The sequence below is a fragment of the Anolis sagrei genome, chromosome 2, assembly GCF_037176765.1.
Source record: "Anolis sagrei isolate rAnoSag1 chromosome 2, rAnoSag1.mat, whole genome shotgun sequence".
Classification (NCBI taxonomy): Eukaryota; Metazoa; Chordata; class Lepidosauria; order Squamata; family Dactyloidae; genus Anolis; species Anolis sagrei.
This window is the reverse complement of record NC_090022.1, coordinates 300,334,497-300,356,566: the sequence shown is the minus strand read 5'-3', so window position 1 is coordinate 300,356,566 and position 22,070 is coordinate 300,334,497. Positions and strand designations below refer to the sequence as shown.

At 44.0% G+C, this 22,070-nt stretch overlaps 1 protein-coding gene across 5 annotated transcripts in view; it reads left to right on the top strand.

Annotated features, from left to right (window-relative positions):
* GALT (galactose-1-phosphate uridylyltransferase) overlaps nucleotides 1-13,675 on the top strand; it is a 40,543-nt gene extending 26,868 nt beyond the window's left edge. For all 5 annotated transcript variants that reach the window (XM_060761148.2, XM_067464691.1, XM_067464694.1 and 2 more), the window contains 3 exons: nucleotides 3,055-3,138; nucleotides 6,069-6,223; nucleotides 10,784-13,675. In XM_060761148.2, the coding sequence (XP_060617131.2) occupies nucleotides 3,055-3,138; nucleotides 6,069-6,223; nucleotides 10,784-10,849 (305 nt within the window). In that variant the 3' untranslated portion in view covers nucleotides 10,850-13,675. The remainder of the gene's footprint in view (nucleotides 1-3,054; nucleotides 3,139-6,068; nucleotides 6,224-10,783) is intronic.
* The last annotated feature ends 8,395 nt before the right edge of the window (nucleotides 13,676-22,070 follow it).

Sequence of the window (22,070 nt, the reverse complement as noted above, 5' to 3'; positions counted from 1 at the left end):
AACAATGACGGATCGGGACCAAACTCTACACGAATACTCAATATGCCCAAATGTGAACACTGGTGGAGTTTGGGGAAAATAGAATCTTGACATTTGGGAGTTGTAGTTGCTGGGATGTATAGTTCACCTACAATCACAGAGCACTCTGAACTCCACCAATGATAGAATTGGGCCAAACCTCCCACACAGAAACCCCATGTGGGCCACAGCAATGCGTGGCAGGGGACAGCTAGTAGCTTTATAAACAAGCACCTTGGTATCCTGAGGGATGTTCCGGTCCTCAAATACTCTCTGCTTCATTCGGAAAAATGCTGCACTTGCAGAGCTCAGGCGGTGTTGAATTTCAGTGTTAATGTTGACTTTTGTGGAGTGGTGCCTGCCAAGGGAGTGGAAATGGTCAACATTTTCTAATGTTACTCTATTAAGCTGTATTTCTGGCATTGGAGAGGGATTGGCTGGTGACTGATGGAAAAGCACTTTTGCGAACCCCACCTTCTCCAAGAGGAACTGAACCACCTCAACTGGGCTCTCCGGGCCAATGGAGACTCCACCTCAGACATCAGAAGAGCTGCAAGACAGCCGAGAAGAAGCCACGAGAGTCAAGACGAAGATCCACCCCGAGGAAAAGTGTTCCTGCCATACATCAAGGGAACCACTGACCGCTTAGGGAAGCTGATTAGGAAACACAACATACAAACCACTTACAGAGCCACCAAGAAAATCCAACAAATGCTACGTTCAGCAAAGGACAAGAAGGATCCTCTCACCTCCGCAGGAGTCTACCGTGTACTATGCAGCTGTGGACAAGTCTACATAGGGACCACCAAACGCAGCGCCCAGACACGCATCAAGGAACATGAAAGGCACTGCAAACTACTCCAACCAGAGAAGTCAGCCATAGCAGAGCACCTGATGAACCAGCCTGGACACAGCATATTATTTGAGGACACAGAAGTGCTGGACCACTCTAACAACCACCATGTCAGACTACACAGAGAAGCCACTGAAATCCACAAGAAGCATGTGGACAATCTCAACAGAAAGGAGGAAACCATGAAAATGAACAAAATCTGGCTACCAGTATTAAAAAACTCAAAAATTACAGCAGCAAAACAACAGAGGGGAAACAAACAGGCACATGAAATCACTCTAAACAAAAGATTCCCCCCAGGCGCTTCCAAGCCATTGAATGCAAATCAAGGTGATCAGCTGAAACATTCACAGTTAGCCCCAGCAAACAAAAGTCCTTTGTCTCACCCTGGTCATTCCACAGATATATAAACCCATTTTCCTATTTCCAACAGACCTCACTACCTCTGAGGATGCTTGCCATAGATGCAGGCGAAACGTCAGGAGAAAAATTGCCTCCAGAACATGGCCATATAGCCCGGAAAAACCTACAACAACCCAAAAGCACTTTTGTTTTCTTGATGTTCAATGACAGGGTGAGCTTTAGCAGAGAAAGCTTAAAGACCTCATAAAATTACACGTCCCATAACCCCATAGCATTGAGCCATGGTAGATAACAAAGCAAGCATCATCAGTCTCAAAAGTGCCATTAAGATCTGTCATTCAATCGCATTGAGCTGTGGCAGATAAAATGGTGCCAAACAGCATGCATTCTACAATACTGATGGACCTTTAATCAGATCCGGGGGTGGGAATAAAATTTTGATAAGAAAGTTAGGTAGTTTGTACAACTGGTTCTCCATATCAGTAAATTATTGTGCATAGCTCATTTTTTTTTTCATTTACCATACAGGAAACTTTGCCTCTAGGCCAGTGTTTCTCAACCTGGGGGTCGCGAAGGGGTGTCAGAGGGGTCTCCTTAAAGAAGTACTCCTTAAAGACTGTGTTGCTAAAAGAAGAATTCTTTTGAGGATAAAGACAGAAACTGTTGAATTCCTGCACTGAAATCTGACTCCAGGAAAGGATGGACTTTATTATCTCTAGTCTACTATTCATTGCTCTATGTTGATCAGATACCTACATTTACTTATAATGTGCTGATAACATTACTGTTAAATGCTATAAATGATATAAAGTCTAGACAATTTACTCCATTAGAGAACATATTATCCTGATTTATATTATTTTCTTGAGAGTCTTATAAAATACACATACATATATTCTTGTTTCTATGTTACTATAGATATTTGTGCATTGTTTGCTGTGTCAGAGGGGTCGCCAAAGACCATCAGAAAACACAGTATTTTCTGATGGTCATGGGGATTCCATATGGGAAGTTTGAGACAATTCTATCATTGGTGGAGTTCAGAATGTTCTTTGATTGTAATGAACTATAAATCCCAGCAACTACAACTCCCAAAAGTCAAGGTCTATTTTCCCCAGGCTCCACCAGTGTTCACATTTGTGCATATTGAGTATTTGTGCCAAGTTTGGTCCAGATCCACCATTGCGTGAGTCCACAGTGCTCTCTGGATATAGGTGAACTACAACTCCCAAACTCAAGGTCAATACCCACCAAACCCTTCCAGTGTTTTCCGTTGGTCATGGGAGTTCTGTGTGGCAAATTAGGTTCAAATCCATCGCTGGTGGAGTTCAGAATGCTCTTTGATGATAGGTGTACTATAAATCCCAGCAACTACAACTCCCAAATGACAAAATCAATCCTCCCCCAACCCCACTAGCATTTACATGTAGGTGCATTGGGTATTGTGCCCAGTTTGGTCCAGTGAATGAAAATACATCTTGCATATCTAATATTTACATTATGATTTATAGCAGTAGTAAAATGACTGTTATGAAGTAGCAACAAAAACAGTGTTATGGTTGGGGGTCACCACAACCATGAGGGACTGTATTAAGGGGTCGCGGCATTAAGAAGGTTGAGAACCACTGCTCTAGACCATGGCCATATAGCCCGAAAAAACCTACAACAGCCCAGTGATTCCGGCCATGAAAGCCTTCGATAATACAGTTTATTCATTGTTCTTAACATACCCCAAACCCAGTTTTTTTTTTAAAAAAGGTTTTTTTTAGGGAAAAAAAACACACGAAAAGGTTGACTTTTTTGGGCCTTTTCTGTTGCAGGTCTGGCTTCCATCATGAAGAGGCTTCTCTCCAAATACGACAATCTCTTCCAGATTTCCTTCCCTTACTCCATGGGATGGCATGGTAAAGCACCTCCTCTTCCATTTGGGCATCCCCCTTTCCCCTCTTTTCACTGAAAGAACAACAACTCTCTCTCAGCTTCAAGCCTTCCTCTGTTTCGGCAGTTTATGGCCTTCAAATCATAGAATCCTAGAATCAAAGAGTTGGAAGAGACTTCCTGGGCCATCCAGTCCAACCCCATTCTGCCAAGAAGCAGGAATATTGCATTCAAATCACCCCTGACAGATGGCCATCCAGCCTCTGTTTAAAAGCTTCCAAAGAAGGAGCCTCCACCACACTCCGGGGCAAAGAGTTCCACTGCTGAACGGCTCTCACAGTCAGGAAGTTCTTCCTTATGTTCAGATGGAATCTCCTCTCTTGTAGTTTGAAGCCATTGCTCCATTGCGTCCTAGTCTCCAAGGAAGCAGAAAACAAGCTTGCTCCCTCCTCCCTGTGACTTCCTCTCACATATTTATACATGGCTATTAGGGCTGGGCGGTTTCGTTTCGTAATTTCGTAATTCGTTAAAAATTCGTTATTTTTTTATAACGAAGCGATTTTGAACCATTCAGGAGCATCTAAAAAACGAAACGAATTTTTCAATTCGTTTCGTAATTGCTTCGTATTCGTTTCGAAATCGTTTCAAAATTGTTTCGTTATTATTTCTGCATGTCTGGGGCAAGTTTTATAGCTGTTGTTTGTTTAATCAGTGAAAAAAAATATAAATATCACACCAACAGTCAACAACAGAGGGAGAGGGAAGCTTCAGAAGTTCACCCTGTCCCATTTGGAGGTTTTTTAGCGTATTGCGCGGTCGCGCCCGCCATTAACGAATCGATTCGTATTCGTTTCGAAATCGTTTCGTAATTTACGAAATTTCGTAAATATCGAACTTTTTTAAAGAAAAATTTCGGAATTCTTTTAAATATCGAAACGCAAAAAACCCCAAAAAACGAATCGAGTTTAGAAACAAATTTTTCCGTGGTTGCCCAGCCCTAATGGCTATCATATTTATCCATGTATTTATTTATGACATTTATAGCATTGGATTATAACTCCCATCATTCCTGACAAGCCAGGATGGGAACTGGAGTCCCTAGGACAGTTTCTGAAGGTCTTTGGTGTCCTTATTCCTTTTTGTAGAGGTGATATGATAACTCCAGGTGCATCTACACTGTGGATTTAATTCAGCTTAACAGCACTTGAACTCCCTTGGCTTAGTGTTATCTAATCATGGGAGAGTTGTAGTTTTGCAAGGCCTTAGCTTTCTCGGTCAAAGAGGACTGGTTCCTCGCTACGCTATAAATCTCTTAATTCCGTAGCATTGAGCCAAAGGAGTTAAATTGGTTGTCAAACTGCATTAATTTAATTTTGTAGATCTGACCTTCTTTAAATAGTTGGGAGAATATGGAAGGGAGGCAGGGCTTTCCCTATTCTTGCTGCCAGTTAATATTGTTATTATTTTTATATTTATTTATAGCTTGCTTTTATCTCTTGATTAAAGCACAGAGCAGCTCACAATATAAAAAAAAACCAGTGCAATTTAACATCCAAAATTTACAAACAGTAAAATAGAATTGCCTCTGGATTCCTGGCACCGTCTCTTGGGAAGAGAACAAGGGTCTGGAGAACAAGCCCTATGAGGAGCGGCTTAAGGAGCTGGGCATGTTTAGCCTGAAGAAGAGAAGGCTGAGAGGAGATATGATAGCCATGTATAAATATGTGAGAGGAAGCCACAGGAAGGAAGGAGCAAGCTTGTTTTCTGCTTCCTTGGAGACTAGGACACAATTGAACAATGGCTTCAAACTACATGAAAGGAGATTCCATCTTAACATGAGGAACAACTTCCTGACTGTGAGAGCCGTTAAGCAGTGGAACTCTCTGCCCCGGAGTGTGGTGGAGGCTCCTTCTTTGGAAGCTTTTAAACAGAGGCTGAATGGCCATCTGTCAGGGGTGATTTAAATGCAATATTCCTGCTTCTTGGCAGAATGGGGTTGGACTGGATGATGGCCCAGGAGGTCTCTTCCAACTCTTTGATTCTATGATTCTAAGAGACCTCCCAATTATTTCCCATTGTCCCACCAAAATACAAATCCAGGATTCCATAGCAAAGTATTAAAAAAACTCTAAAATTACAACAACAAAATAGCAGAGAGGAAACAACCAGGCCCATCTTAACACCTCTCAACAAAAGATTCCCCCAGGCTCAGCCAGGCCTTCAAATGCTAATGAAGGTGGTCAGTTGAAACATTCACACCTAGCTCCAGCAGAGAAGAGCTCTTTGCCCCACCCCAGTCATTCCATAGATATATAAACCCATTTTCCTAACTCCAACAGACCTCACTATCTCTGAGGATGCTTGCCATAGATGCAGGCGAAACGTCAGGAGAAAATGCCTCTAGAACATAGCCATATAGCCCAAAAAAACCCACAAGAACCTAGTGATTCCAGCCATGAAAGCCTTCGACAATACGGTTAAAGTTGTGTCAAAAAGGCCATTTATTGCTTCTAGGGTGCATCTACATCATAAAATCAATGCAGTTTGACATCAGTTTGGTTACAACTTGAAGAATTAGGGTCTTCCACAGGCTTGGGCAAACTTGGGCCTGCCCTCCAGGTGTTTTGGACTTCAACTCCCACAATTCCTAACAGCCTACCGGCTGTTAGGAATTGTGGGAGTTGAAGTCCAAAACACCTGGAGGGCAGGCCCAAGTTTGCCCAAGCCTGGTTTTCTATTATTCTCAACTTTATAAAACTACAACTCCCATGACTCCAAAGCAGTGAGCCATGGTGGTTAACTCTCATGCACCCTCAGCCTCAATGATGCGACAAGACCCCTTGCACTCCTTCCTTTCTCATCTTAGCCCTCCTCTTCCGGCCTTCGCTTGTGCTGCCTTCTGGCCATTTGCTTTGTGTGGGGCTCCTTATGCTCAATGGGTCCTTCTGTCCGGCAGGTGCCCCGACCGGATCGTACCTGGACACTGACTGCAGCCACTGGCAGCTCCATGCACATTACTATCCACCTTTGCTGCGTTCAGCCTCGGTGCGGAAGTTCATGGTGGGCTACGAAATGCTGGCTCAGGCCCAGAGGGACTTGACTCCGGAGCAAGTGAGTGGGACTCCAGAAATGCTGTTGTTGTTGTTGTTGTTGTTATTTTACTGATGGAAAAACACAGTATGTCAGAGCAAATGACATAAGTTCCAGTGAATAATTTGGGCCACAGAGTTGTGCCTCTGTTTGTAGTCCGTCTCTGTGATTTTCTGAGGATATGGTCCATATATATTGTTGAAGGCTTTCATGGCTGGAATCACTGGGTTATTGTAGGTTTTTCCGGGCTATATGGCCATGTTCTAGAGGCATTCTCTCCTGACATTTCGCCTGCATCTCTGGCTAGCATCCTCAGAGGTAGTGAGGTCTGTTGGAACTAGGAAAATGGGTTTATATATCTGAGGAATGACCAAGGTGGGACAAAGGACTTCTGTCCGCTGGAGCTAGGTGTGAATGTTCAGCAAAGGACAAGAGGGATCCTCTCACCTCTGCAGGAGTCTCCCGTGTACCATGCAGCTGTGGACAGGTCTACAGTGGGACCACCAAATGCAGCATTGCCCAGACACGCATCAAGGAACATGAAAGGCACTGCAGACTACTTCAACCAGAGAAGTCAGCCATAGCAGAGCACCTGATGAACCAACCTGGACACAGCATATTATTTGAGAACACAGAAATGCTGAATCACTCTCACAACCACCATGTCAGACTACACAGAGAAGCCATTGAAACCCATGAGCATGTGGACAATTTCAATAGAAAGGAGGAAACCATGAAAATGAGCAAAATCTGGCTAACAGTAGTAAAAAACTCTAAAATTACAACAGCAAAACAGCAGAGGGAAAACAATCAGGGGCATCTAATCACCTCTCAACAAAAGTTTGCTCTAGGCACTGTCAGGCCATTGTATGCTAATCAAGGTGGTCAGTTGAAACATTCCCACCTAGCTCCAACAGACAAGAGTCCTTTGTCCCACCCTGGTCATTCCACAGATATATAAACCCTTTTTCCTAGTTCCAACAGACCTCACTACCTCTGAGGATGCTTGCCATAGATGCAGGCGAAACGTCAGGAGAGAATGCCTCTAGACCATGGCCATATAGCCCGAAAAAAACTACAACAACCCAGTGATTCCGTCCATGAAAGCCTTCGATAAAACATGTGTGACTAGTTCAATAGGTACTGCTTTGGTGGAAAGGTAATGGCACACTTTGAAGTCATGCTGACCACATGACCTTGGAGGTGTCTATGGACAATGCCGGCTCTTTGGCTTAGAACTGGAGATGAGCACCACCCCCCAGAGTCAGACATGACTCAGGAGAAACCTTTACCTTTACTTATCATACCCCTCTGAGCCATGCTAGACATCTCCAGCTATTTATTTATCGTGTCATCAGCAACCATACCATTGTATTACATTTCTAACAGAACAAAACAAACACACACATTAAAAAAAAACAGATTTTGCAAACTTGGTAGTTGGTTAAATGTCCTTTGAGCAGTATCTGGCCCCTTGGAGTGCCTCTGGTGTTACTAGAAGAAGATCCTCCCTTGTGCATCATGTGGCAGGGCTCAGGGTGCATTGCAGCAGGTGGTCAGTGGTTTGCTCCTCTACGCACTCGCATGTCGAAGATTCCACTTTGTGGCCCCATTTCCTACAGTTGGCTCTGCATCTCGTGGTGCCAGAGCGCAGTCTGTTCAGCGCCTTCCAAGTCGCCCAGTCTTCTATGTGCCCAGGGGGGAGTCTCTCATCTGGTATCACCCATGGATTGAGGTGCTGGGTTTGGGCCTGCCACTTTTGGACTCTCGCTTGCTGAGGTGTTCCATCGAGTGTCTCTGTAGATCTAAGAAAACTATGTCTTGATTTAAGTCGTTGACATGCTGGCTGATACCCAAACAGGGGATGAGCTGGAGATATCTCTGCCTTGGTCCTTTCACTATTGGCTGCTACTTCCCGGCGGATGTCAGGTGGTGCAATACCGGCTAAGCAGTGCAATTTCTCCAGAGGTGTAGGGCACAGACACCCTGTGATAATGCGGCATGTCTCATTAAGAACTACATCCACTGTTTTAGCGTGGTGAGATGTGTTCCACTCTGGGCATGCATACTCAGCAGCAGAGTAGCATAGCGCAAGGGCAGATGTCTTCACTGTGTCTGGTTGTGATCCCCAGGTTGTGCCAGTCAGCTTTCGTATGATGTTGTTTCTAGTGCCCACTTTTTGCTTGATGTTCAGGCAGTGCTTCTTGTAGGTCAGAGCACGGTCCAGAGTGACTCCCAGGTATTTGGGTGTGTTGCAATGCTCCAGTGGGATCCCTTCCCAGGTAATCCTCAGAGCTCGTTTCTCTTCAAAGGGATTCATGGTTTCCAGGCCTTTGCCCATTTTGCCCATTGCATGTTTGCTAGAGAGTGGTGGGATTCCCTGTGACCTTCCCTTTTCCCAGAGAACCAACATGGGACTGTGAAGGGTCTGCCTTTGAGTTACGCCTCCGGTTGTGTGCCATTCTCAGTCTATAAAAAGCGATCAATAAACGCTTGTCTTGGAGAGGCATTCACATGATGGATAAGCCCATAGCCTCCAACAAGTACTGCATCCATCATACCCAGTGGGAACAATATTAAAGGAACTGGAAACAAAGATTTGTGGGGAGGACAAAGAATATAGGGACAAGCAGTGGCTTGAGTTTCAGAGTGAATCTGAGACCTCCCTCTTTTCAGAGAGCTTTTGTTTACAATAATAAATAATAATAATAATAATAAACCTTTATTTGTACCCCACTACCATCTCTCGCAGGACTTTGTGCGGCTTACAAGAGGCCGAGCCCAAAGTACACCATTAACAAAAACCCAACAGACAACAATACAATGCAACAATAAATAAGCAAGCAATAAAACAATAACAAAAACACGACACTGTTAAAAACCTGTGGCAGGGCCAAATGTAATAGTTAAAATTCTAAAAATGGTGGGTATGTCCAGGTGAGGTAGACTGGATATTTTGGGAATCGAAGGGTGTGCAGACAATTCTAACTCTCTCACAAAGTTCATTAGAGACAATTGTTTGGGATTCCTTAATCTGGGAAGGCACACTGGAACATCCGTGTTTTCAAGCTCCTTCTGAAGACTGCCCGTGTTGGGGCATGCCTGATGTCTTTGGGGAGGGAGTTCCAGAGTCGTGGGGCCACCACCGAGAAGGCTCTGTCCCTCGTCCCCACCAATCGCGCTTGCGATACTGGTGGGATCATGAGCAGGGCCTCAACAGAAGGGATTGTGTGGGTTCGTATATGGAAATGCGGTCACGCAGGTAGGTGGGTCCCAAACCGTTTAGGGTTTTGTAGGTAAGCACCTGCACCTTGAATTGGGACCGGAAAATGAACGGCAGCCAATAGAGCTCCTTAAACAGGAGGGTTGACCTCTCTCTGTAAGGAGAATCAGTTAACAGCCTGGCCCGCCACCTGTTGAACCAACTGAAATTTCTGGGCCGTCTTTTTATTATTATTATTATTATTAAACTTTATTTGTACCCCGCTAGCATCTCCCGAAGGATTCGATGCGGCTTACTAAGGCCAAGGCCTCAAGACACAACATAACAATATAATCTAATCAAATCAACAATTAAAAACAGAATAAAGCAAAAATAAACAACAGGCAAAAAAAAACCCAATACATTAAACACAATAGAACTGAGAGTAATGGGTACAAGAATTAAAAGTGCTGATGTGACAGGAGGTGTATATGAGGCTTCCAGGGCAAGTGCGATGTGCGATGTGCAGCAATCATTGGTTCTAGTAAACTGCTTATGGGACTTGGTAATGGAGATTTCGTAATCTGGGAAGGCGCATCGGAAAAGCCAGGCCTTCAAGTTCTTTCTGAAGACTGCCAGTGTAGGGGCCTGTGTAAGATCTTTGGGGAGGGTGTTCCAGAGTCGGGGGGCCACTATGGAAAAGGCCCTGTCCTGCGTCACCACCAAGCGCGCTTGCGACGAAGGTGGGATCACGAGCAGGGCCTCTCCAGATGAACGAAGGGAGCGCATGGGTTCATAAATGGAGATGCGGTCACGCAGGTAGGCTGGTCCCAAACCGTTCAGGGCTTTGTAGGTAAGCACCTGCACCTTAAATTGGGCTCGGAATATAAACGGCAGCCAGTAGAGCTCCTTGAACAGGAGGGTTGACCTCTCTGTAAGGGGCCCCAGTTAGCATCCTGGCTGCTGATCGTCTTCAGGGGCAGCCCCACGTAGAGTACGTTACAGTAGTCCAATAGTAGTAGTAATTGGACTATTACAGTAGTCCATGGACCACCTGCTGCAATGCAACCTGAGCCCTGCTACATGCACAATGGAGGACCTCCTTGCAGCAACACCAGAAGCACTCCAAGTGGCCAGATACTGGTCAAAGGACATCTAATCAACTACCAAACTCACAAATTTTGTATTCTGTATTTTGTATTTTTGTATTTTGTCTGTTTGTTTGCTTTGTTCTGTTAGAAATGTAATATAATTGACTGGTTGCTGATGACTCGATAAATAAAATAAATAGTAGTCCAGTCTGCGTTACAATAGTCCAAGTAGTACAATGCAAGTACCTCTTCTTATCTGCCCCTGGTTCATGTTTCTTCCCCTCCCAGGCTGCTGAGCGCTTGAGGAACCTGCCTGAAGAACATTACCGCCTGAAAGAGAGGGACGCTTCCTAGCGCAAACCTTGGTGGGCTTCGGACTCTGACCGTTGGACGACCGCTGCAGTTCGGACCAAGGAGGTTTCCGCAGCCTGAACTCTCTTGCTAGCGCTTTCTGGCTCTGGTCAACCGCAACAGATTGGGATAATTCTGCCTTGGGGTCTTAATGAAGTTTTGTGAGTCCTGGTGCTTCCTCTAGTCACACAAGGCATTTTCTGCATCTCACAAGGACTATAATTACCTTTTATGTAATTCAAGGAGTGGAAGTTCAGGGAAACTTTCTGCTCAAGGACAGATTTTAATGTTCCCCGTATTTCCTTAGCTGTGCATCCCCAGTGCTGGGGAGCTGATGGGATTGATGCAAATCTTTACAGAGAAAGAGGTGGATGTGTTCATTTGCCTGTCTCTCCATTTTTGCAAGGGATACGGGTACAACTCTACTGCAAAAGTGGAAAAACTGTGGTGGTGGTGGTGGGGAGAATGGGGTGCTATTGCTGTAGTCTGGGGGGCTACTCATCATCTTTCCATGGAGAAGAAGAGAAAGAATGGGTCCTGCATGCTACTTCACTTGGCATATTTTGTTGTGTAATAGTTGCATTTTTGCCAGAAAAAGCGTCTGGAGTTAAAATTGCTGGAAGAAACATCAACAACCTTAGATATGCAGATGATACCACTTTGATGACTGGAAGTGGAACTAGGAAAATGGATTTATATATATGTGGAATGACAATAAACCCATTTTCCTAGTTCCAACAGACCTCACAACCTCTGAGGATGCTTGCCATAGATAGGCGAAACGTCAGGAGAGAATGCTTCTAGAACATGGCCATATAGCCCGAAAAAACCTACAACAACCCAGTGATTCCGGCTATGAAAGCCTTCGAAAATAAAGTGTTTTGGGGTTTTTTTTGGTTGGGCTGTGTAATCCAAACCATAAGTGTGAACCCTCCCAAAATGTGTCCCCAACCAAGTACATCATCGCTGTAGAATGAATGCAACTTAACTTCCATGGTTCAAGGGCATACAATCCTGGGAGTTGTAGTTTTGCAAAGGCCTCCAGTCTAGTCTCTCCCAGAGCGTTGGTGCCTCACCATGCTACAGCTGCCAGGATTCCATAGCTTTGAGATAAAGAGGTATCAAAGTGCATTTGTTGTACAGTGTAGATGGGCACCTTCTACCTTTTCAGAACTCCAACCACCCCAGTAATACAGTGCTTAAAAATATAAATATATATATAAATATAAAACTTCATATGAAGGGAAAAATAATAAAAATATTCAGAACTACCTACTAAAGACATCTAACTAACTACTTGTTAGTAAAATAATAGAATCAAAGAGTTGGAAGAGACCTCATGGGCCATCCAGTCCAACCCCATTCTGCCAAGAAGCAGGAAAATTGCATTCAAATCACCCCTGACAGATGGCCATCCAGCCTCTGTTTAAAAGCTTCCAAAGAAGGAGCCTCTACCAAACTCCGGGGCAGAGAGTTCCACTGCTGAACAGCTCTCACAGTCAGGAAGTTCTTCCTCATGTTCAGATGGAATTTCCTTTCTTGTAGTTTGAAGCCATGGTTCCTTGTCCTAATCTCCATGGAAACAGAAAACAAGCTTGCTCCCTCCTCCCTGTGGCTTCCTCTCACATATTTATACATGGCTATCATATCTCCTCTCAGCCTTCTCTTCTTCAGGCTAAACATGCCCAGCTCCTTAAGCCGCTCCTCATAGGGCTTGTTCTCCAGACCCTTGACCATTTGAGTCGCCCTCTTCTGGACACATTCCAGCTTGTCAATCTCTCTTGAATTGTGGTGCCCAGAATTGGACACAATATTCCAGGTAAAGTGGTCTAACCAAAGCGGAATAGAGCATGGAGAGCATTACTTCCTTAGATCTAGACACTAGGCTCCTCTTGATGCAGGCCAAAATCCCATTGGCTTTTTTTGCCGCCACATCACATTGTTGGCTCATGTTTAAACTGCTGTCGACGAGGACTCCAAGATCTTTTTCACACGTACTGCTCTCGAGCCAGGCCTCATCGTCCCCCATTCTGTATCTTTGCATTTCATTTTTTTCTGCCAAAGTGGAGTATCTTGCATTTGTCCCTGTTGAACTTCATTTTGTTAGTTTTGGCCCATCTCTCTAATCCGTCAAGATCGTTTTAAATCAAACTGCCTTTGTTGTACAGTGTAGATGGGTACCTTCTACCTTTTCAGGACTCCAACCACCCCAGTAATAGGGTGCTTTATATATATATATATATATATATATATATATATATATATATATGAATGAGTGTGCAACTTAAAAATATAAAACTTCATATGAAGGAAAAAATAATAAAAATATTCAGAACTACCTAATAAATAAAATAACAATAAAAAACAGCCTTATATTCAGAACTACCTACTAACGGCATCTAACTAACTACTTGTTAGTACTATATGAACTAATTAAAATGGAACTATATATGGACCAGGTTATGATTTCAATTATTAAATAGTTCTTCTGCTTTAAGGGGAGGGGGTGGAGAATATAAATTTCAATCATGTTACTGACTTTTAAATGCTGGGTCAAAGCAGTTCCTGGGCAGAGTAGAAATTATTCATAAGTGAAGACAAAAGAGACCAGAACAATTATATATTTTTTTCCAAGGCTGGAATACGTGCCCTTTTAGAGGTTTCTGTATTCGCTGTACGCAAAGCGTTTCCGAAATAGAACAGAGTTAAGCAAACTCTTTTGGGGAGGATCGTTTTGGCGCTCGGGCTCTCGATGCCCTTTTCCTCTTGTTTGTTTGTCTCCTGATCCAAATCTTTGTAATTAAAAATGAAGACAATCTGTTCACTGCGGCTTGAGGCTTTCGTTGGCTCTTTTCTAGTGGAATCGAGGGTTTCCATGCCATTGGGTGCGTCTATACCAGGCATGGGCAAACTTCGGCCCTCATGGTGTTTTGGACTTCAACTCCCACAAGTCCTAACAGCCGGCAAGACTTTTTGCTGGAGTCTTTTTTATGGCCTCATAAATTAGTTAATTTAGCCTCCCCACACTTTAAGGTGGTACCTAATTTTCCTACTTGACAGATGCAACTGTCTTTCGGGTTGCAAAGGTTGACAACAGGCTACACACAATTGGTTGGAAACCCACTCCAACCTGGGCTGGCTTCGAACTCATGACTTTTTGGTCAGAGTGATCTTACTGCAGCTGACACTCAGCCAGCTGCGCCACAATACATGCAGTTTGACTCCACTTGAGTTATTAAGAGTAGAAGTGGTGTCACGCTGCATTAATTCTGCAGTGTGGATGCACCCTTAGTTAATGAAGTAGATGTGTGTTCAATGAAATCAATTGCCTGGAGTGGTAAGAAGGGCCTCTTTCTCCAAATTGCCCGTCAACTTCATATATTTCATAGGGTGTTTTTGCCAATTTCTGTCCTCTAAAATACAACCGACAGCACCTGATTGTTGGGGTTCAGCCTGATCCTGATCTGTGTGAACCAGATTCTCTGATAGTTTTTCCAACTGAGCAAGCTCTCCCTGACCCTGACAGTGTGGAATCTGTTGTTGATGCAGAGGTCAGCAGCGATGAAAACGAAACTCAACAGCTGGAGGAGAATGTTTTGGAAGTTAGCCGTGATATCACTAGCCGTGATATCTCTCCACCTGGGGTTTTTAATGAGGAGCGAAGAGAACAGATAGTTAGAGACAGAAATGTTTCCCAATTTCTACGAAGGTCACATCGTTTACAGGAGAGACAGGCCCAGACTTCAAAGTCAAGGGGCGTTTCAAAGAATAGCTTCTTTGGTTTAAGAGGCCTCCTGCCAGGTGCCTCTTTAGATCAAGCAACGTTTGGGACTGTGGCTGTGCCTTGGCAGAATTCCTGTGTTTCATGGCCAGTAATCCCATAGGCTTGTAGCTATCAAGTTCATGGTTAGTAAAAGGCTAACAGGTTCCTGGTTCTTGTATTGTGGCTTTTGAAATTTTGCTCAAGTTCAGAGATTCTACTGACTGCTGTATTTTCTGTGGCTTTTTGACTTTGCATTTACCTTTCTTTTGTAAGAGCCGTCGCAAACTAGGTTCCTGCGGGAGAAAACCTTGCTAGCACGTCCCTGACATCATGAGCCTGCGCCTCTCTCCCCGCCCCTTTCTCCGCCCCTTTCTCTTTGCCAGCGTGGTTTTTCCTTTGCTAGGGCAGCATTGCCCGCATTTTCTCTCACTTGAATTCTGCCAACTGAGAGAGAATGCTGGCAATGCTGCCCTAGCAAAGGAAAAACCACGCTGGCACGGAGAAAGGGGCGGAGAAAGGGGCGGGGCGAGAGGCGGAGTCTCGTGACGTCAGGGACGTGCTAGCAAGGTTTTCTCCCGCAGGAACCTAGTTTGCGACGGGTCTAACCAATTATTCATCAATAAACATGGATTGCTTCTTCTCCAGTCCAGTGTGGTGGATTTAATCTTATGGTCTCGTTTCTTGAACTGGGATGCAACACTGATATTCCTTGGTTGTCTCCCATCCAAGTACTAACCAGGGCTGACCCTGCTTAGCTTTCACAATCAGATGGGATCTGGTGCCTTTAGAATATTCTCTCCCTTCCTGATTCATCTGCAAAGAGATAGGGGAATTAATTGTAATTAAAGCACCTTCTCCAGTCTTGGGTGAGCGTTTGCCCCTCTCGCTCAAGCCTTGTGTCACTTGGGTTTTGAAATAAGAACGCTCTGTGTTTGGACCCTCATTGTCAGCTTTGGAAAGTGAATCCCGAAACACTTCGTTCCAGACGGCGTTCTTTAATTAACGGTAGTTTTATTTTGGAAGGCCCTGGAGGTGCAGCCGATGTTTTATTGTCTCCGTGCGATGCTCCTGGATTGGATTTCAAATCGTTCTCTTTGATGTTTGTTCCTTCTTACCAGCTGCTTTTTCGTGCCTACTTCCAAAGAAGGCAAGGCACTATTTAAAAAAATTAATGGATTATTTAATTAAAAATGGTGCTTCCCCCCCCCCCCCTCCAATCCTGCTCAAAACCTATTCTTATACACACAGAATCATAGAATCAAAGAGTTGGAAGAGACCTCCTGGGCCATCCAGTCCAACCCCATTCTGCCAAGAAGCAGGAATATTGCATTCAAATCACCCCTGACAGATGGCCATCCAGCCTCTGTTTAAAAGCTTCCAAAGAAGGAGCTTCCACCACACTCCCTCTGGGGCAGAGAGTTCCACTGCTGAACAGCTCTCACAGTCAGGAAGTTCTTCCTGATGTTCAGATGGAATCTCCTCTCTTGTAGTTTGAAGCCATTGTTCCATTGCGTCCTAGTCTCCAGGGAAGCAGAAAACAAGCTTGCTCCCTCCTCCTCCCTGTGGCTTCCTCTCACATATTTATACATGGCTATCATATCTCCTCTCAGCCTTCTCTTCTTCAGGCTAAACATGCCCAACTCCTTAAGCTGCTCCTCATAGGGCTTATTCTCCAGACCCTTGATCATTTTAGTCGCCCTCCTCTGGACACATTCCAGCTTGTCAATATCTCTCTTGAATTGTGGTGCCCAGAATTGGACACAATATTCCAGGTGTGGTCTAACCAAAGCGGAATAGAGCATGGGGAGCATGACTTCCCTAGATGTAGACACTAGGCTCCTCTTGACGCAGGCCAAAATCTCATTGGCTTTTTTTGCCGCCACATCACATTCCTGGCTCATGTTTAACTTGTTGTCCACAAGGACTCCAAGATCTTTTTCACACGTACTGCTCTCGAGCCAGGCATCATCGTCCCCCATTCTGTATCTTTGCTTTTTGCTTTTCCTGCCAAAGTGGAGTATCTTGCATTTGTCACTGTTGAACTTCATTTTGTTAGTTTTGGCCCATCTCTCTAATCTGTCAATATCCCTTTGAGTCCTGCTCCTGTCCTCTGGACTATTGGCTCTCCCTCCCAATTTGGTGTCGTTTGCAAACTTGATGATCCTGCCTTCTAACCCTTCATCTAAGTCATTAATAAAGATGTTGAACAGGACCGGGCCCAGGACGGAACCTTGCGGCACTCCACTTGTCACTTCTTTCCAGGATGAAGAGGAAGCATTGGTGAGAATCACCCTCTGGGTTCGTCCATTAAACCCTCTGGGTTCGTCCACATGTTTGACATTCTATTGGGATACATGGAATCCGCAACTGTTCATCATGAGAAGTCTGTTAATCATGAGAAAGCATGGCCCAGAGCTTGGGAAAGCAATTTCAAAGACTACAGTGCCCATAATCCCCAGCCAGCATGGTCATCATCCACCAAAGAAACCACCTCGAGTCGCCTCTGGGCTGAGAGGGTCGGTATACAAATATAGTAAATAAATAAACAAACAAACAAAGTAACTTTTCCAAACTCTAGAGTGGACTTTGGGACTCTCATATAGCTAAAATGGAAACTGGAGTGGAGATTTCCATGCTCAGCTGCACTGGATTTCAAAAAATGAAGGGCAAGTTGATTCTGGGTGCATCTGTACCAGGCATGGGCAAACTTGGGCCCTCCAGGTGTTTTGGACTTCAACTCCCACAATTCCTAACGGGCAGTAGTATAATGGTTTCCATGTTGTGCTGTCACGCGCTGGGCCTATGACAATGTCTGTTTACAGGATGTGCTTTCTGTATGCCCAACGCCACTCCGGGGTGCCTCAGCTAAAGGGTCCCAGAGGTTTCCCAACACAAAGTTCTGTAGAGGCTCAAAATAGGTTCAACAAAGTTCTTTATTAAGACTTAAATCTTCGAATATATATATATATATATATATATATATATATATATATATATATATTCTCGTGTCAGGAGTGACTTGAGAAACTGCAAGTCGCTTCTGGTGTGAGAGAATTGGCTGTCTGCAAGGACGTTGCCCAGGGGACGCCAGGATGATTTCAAACAAATGAATTAAATGCTATATAATCTTGAAAAAGCTGGTAGCTTTCTCGATCTGCTGACAAGGGACAGGCAACCGCTTGATAAACTGTTCCTATCTTCTTTAGGGAAACTTTCCAACCCCTCCTTGGGCAATCTTTCTTAACCCTGCTGGCGTGAGGCACCAACTCCCGGCTCCAAGCTGCGTTATGGATAGCCCGAGTGGTCCCTTACCAGGCAATGGTTGCTATAGATCCACCAAGTTGGTGTCCTGTAGATTTGCCCTACAAAGGCTGTGGAACCATTCCTTTATTTTCCAGCAAAGCTTGTTGCAGGATATGGATTTGTATATTAAGTTTTGACAAGGATCATCTCCTGTATGGGTGTGTGTTGAGGAAGAACACCTGGACACTTAAGCAATTAAGTGTGAGTCACTCCCTGATTAGTGTATATCAGGTGAAATCTTTCTTGATGTATTCAGAAGAGGGGGAATGATCAGATGAGAGACCGGATGGGAGTATACTATAAGAATTGCTGACTATTTACCAAGGAAGAAGCAGATAATGCATGAATTTAATGCATTGGATTTTGTAAGTTATTTTGCTGAAATGGACTAAGTATATTTCCAAGGCTGGTGTTTTTTGTTTTTGTTTTTTTTTTTGTAAAGCTGCATATTTGACTACTCAAGAGTAAAATTTGTTTTTCCTTCTACTCTGTGTGATTCAACTTAAGGGCTGGAGCTGGAAAGACTGCTGGGTAGCTTCCGTATAGACTAATAAACCACAACAAAGCTGGCTGTATTTCCCCAGCAAAAGCTGTGTAACTGTAACTTTACTCTCTAGCAAAGCTGTAGAGGTTTTCCTTTTCCCCCAGCAAAAGCTGCAAGAAGTGAAGCTTTTTACAGGTGGGACAGAGAAAGCTCACACGTCCTGTTATAAGGCTCCAAACTGTGAGACTGAACTAAAAGTCCCCTTTTCATAGAATCATAGAATCAAAGAGTTGGAAGAAACCTCCTGGGCCATCCAGTCCAACCTCATTCTGCCAAGAAGCAGGAATATTGCATTCAAATCACCCCTGACAGATGGCCATCCAGCCTCTGTTTAAAAGCTTCCAAAGAAGGAGCCTCCACCACACTCCGGGGCAGAGAGTTCCACTGCTGAACGGCTCTCACAGTCAGGAAGTTCTTCTTCGTGTTCAGATGGAATCTCCTCTCTTGTAGTTTGAAGCCATTGTTCCGTGTCCTAGTCTCCAAGGAAGCAGAAAACAAGCTTGCTCCCTCCTCCCTGTGGCTTCCTCTCACATATTTATACATGGCTATCATATCTCCTCTCAGCCTTCTCTTCTTCAGGCTAAACATGCCCAGTTCCCTAAGCCGCTCCTCATAGGGCTTGTTCTCCAGACCCTTGATCATTTTAGTCGCCCTCCTCTGGACACATTCCAGCTTGTCAATATCTCTCTTGAATTGTAGTGCCCAGAATTGGACACCACATTTGTTTTCCACATTTCTTGCATTTGTTTTCCTTCCAAAGTTTTCCTTCCAAACCTGGGGAAAGGGGCGGATCTAAAGGCTCTAATGATGATTGATAGTTTGTTGGCCCTGTAAAGAAGCCTTTATCCCACCGAATGGGACCACCAAAAATGTAAAGAAGTATCAATGCCACCGATAAAATGTAAAGACGTGGTGTTAATCCCACCAAATGGGATTACCAAAAATGTAGGAAAGTTCCTAGACTTCTATTAAATTAAACTGCCACCAATATGTTTAGAGACGCTGGTCTTAAAGTCTCTGTTTATCCCTATTTGCGTTGTGAGGTATCTTTGGTAGAGTGGAATGCACCGAACATAAAATCAATGGAGGAGGCAGGTTTAAAATACAAAGAGAACAAGTTTATTGTTAACAAAGCGTAATTGTTGCAATACTGAGATGTTGAACTTGGCACATGCTTGGTGGTTACAATATGGCTTGGTTGAGATACATTCAAGGCTTTTGATGTTACAATCTTATAAACTCCTTCTTCAGTGAAGTACTTTATTATTTCAGAGTTCACTATTGTGAATATTCACACTGTTTGTCCTATACTGGATCAAACCACTGATCTCCAGTCTTCCACTACTGGTGATCCTAAAACCCCCTCTGTTAGATTCTTTTTAACTCAAGCAATCTAACGAGGTTTCTCCTTCAGCTCCCTTGCTGAAGAAATATTCACAAATACTAAGAACTAACTGAATTTACACTACTTCACACCACAGAGCCCTAACTGACTCTGCCCTCTTCTCAGGGTCTCATCCTCCTGACTAAACTACTTTCTCCAGAGTCCTATCTGACTCTTCTATTTCCCCAGAGTCCTTAACTGACTCTGTTCTTCCTCTCAGGGTCTCTTCCTCCTGACTGAAGCTTAACTGCCACTTTCAAACCTTTTTCTCCTTAAGCTCCGCCCACCTCCTCTGCTGCCTTGTCACCATGGCAACCTATCTCTCACAGCTAGGCCATGGCAACAAATGTAAAACACAAATACAGTTTAAACACAGTATAATAAACACTTTATAATAAACATATCTCTACAGCCCTATGATTGCAACCTGGGGAAAGCTACCCAATTGCAAAATGCAAGGCCCAAATAAATTCAAACAAACTAACAGTGCAAGAAAAAGAAATTCAAATCTCCTGGCACAGCCGTGCCAGCACACATGTTGTTGTTGTTGTTACTATTAATATGCTGACTCCTTGCACAAAACCTAAGACTCCAAAAGCACACTTCTTCCTCTTCCCTTGAGAAAGAAGCCTCAAAGTGACCAGACTGCTCCCTTGCAAATCTGCCACTCTCCCTAGGTACGCTATCTCTCTCCTTCCCGGGGAGCAGAGCATGGTGGGTGGAGCAGACTCCTCAGGTCTGCCACACTTTGAGCATTATTAGATTGAGTCTTTTATAGGAATATTTCGCTGATGTCATCCCAAAGTTGTAAATGAATGATGGACATCTTCCATCCTGGCTCCATCTCAGTTTCCTGGCCAGATGTTGATTCTTCTTGATTGTTGTTGATCTTATGTTGACATCTTTCTTAACGTTGTAAACATTTCTGTTATCACTGTTCCAGTTCTTATCAGAGTTTAATTTTCAGTTCTTATTAGTTCTTTTAATTACAGTCCAGCAAGCAGGCAGTTAGTCATTGCAGGCCTTAATATTATACTGGTGTCTCCAAAAATATTAACTCCATCCATACATATGCCGCACCTTGCTGCGACATATGTATGGATTGAGTTAATAATTTTGTAGATTCGCCTTGCTGAAAACACCAAACTGCACGCAGCCAGAAGTCTTTATACTTTATTACAAATAAAAGGTAAAAAGTTCTTAAAAGCAAAGGTAATGTTCCAAAAGAACAATACAAAATAACACTTTGAAGCTTGATCCAAAAAGACACCAACAAAACAAAATCCCATAAGAACATAACTAAGTCCTGAAACCATGAACACAAGAACTGCAAGATAATCCAGACAAGCAAAAGCAAGCTTCTTGGTTAAACGAAAAGTTGCTTTGACAAAGATTTGGTCCCAAATTCACTACTTAATACCCTTTGCAAAACATGGTGTTACTTTGGCCTCTGGCCTCCTTCTTGTTAGCTATTCTCTCACTCCTTCAAACTCTGAATTCCAAACGGTCAGCCCGATCTAAGGTTCCCATTTCGTCAAGGTCAGTCTGTTCATTAGTGTCAGCCTGTTTCCCCTCCTGCTCATTATCAGGCTGAGAACTGTCCTCCTTCTCTGAGTCAATTTGCACATGAACCTGGTTAGTTTCAGTATCAACAATCTCATTCCTTGCTGTGGGAAACTCACTGTCTATGATGGGGACATTGTGAACCTGAGTCCCATCATCCTCATCAGAGACACTCTGTGGTTCCAGTTGAGTCACAACAACATAGAATCATAGAATCAAAGAGTTGGAAGAGACCTCCTGGGCCATCCAGTCCAACCCCTTTCTGCCAAGAAGCAGGAATATTGCATTCAAATCACCCCTGACAGATGGCCATCCAGCCTCTGTTTAAAAGCTTCCAAAGAAGGAGCCTCCACCACACTCTGGGGCAGAGAGTTCCACTGCTGAACGGCTCTCACAGGCAGGAAGTTCTTCCTCTTGTTCAGATGGAATCTCCTCTCTTGTAGTTTGAAGCCATTGCTCCTTTGCATCCTAGTCTCCAAGGAAGCAGAAAACAAGCTTGCTCCCTCCTCCCTGTGGCTTCCTCTCACATATTTATACATGGCTATCATGTCTCCTCTCGGCCTTCTCTTCTTCAGGCTAAACATGCCCAGCTCCTTAAGCCGCTCCTCATAGGGCTTGTTCTCCAGACCCTTGATCATTTTAGTCGCCCTCTTTCTCTGGACACATT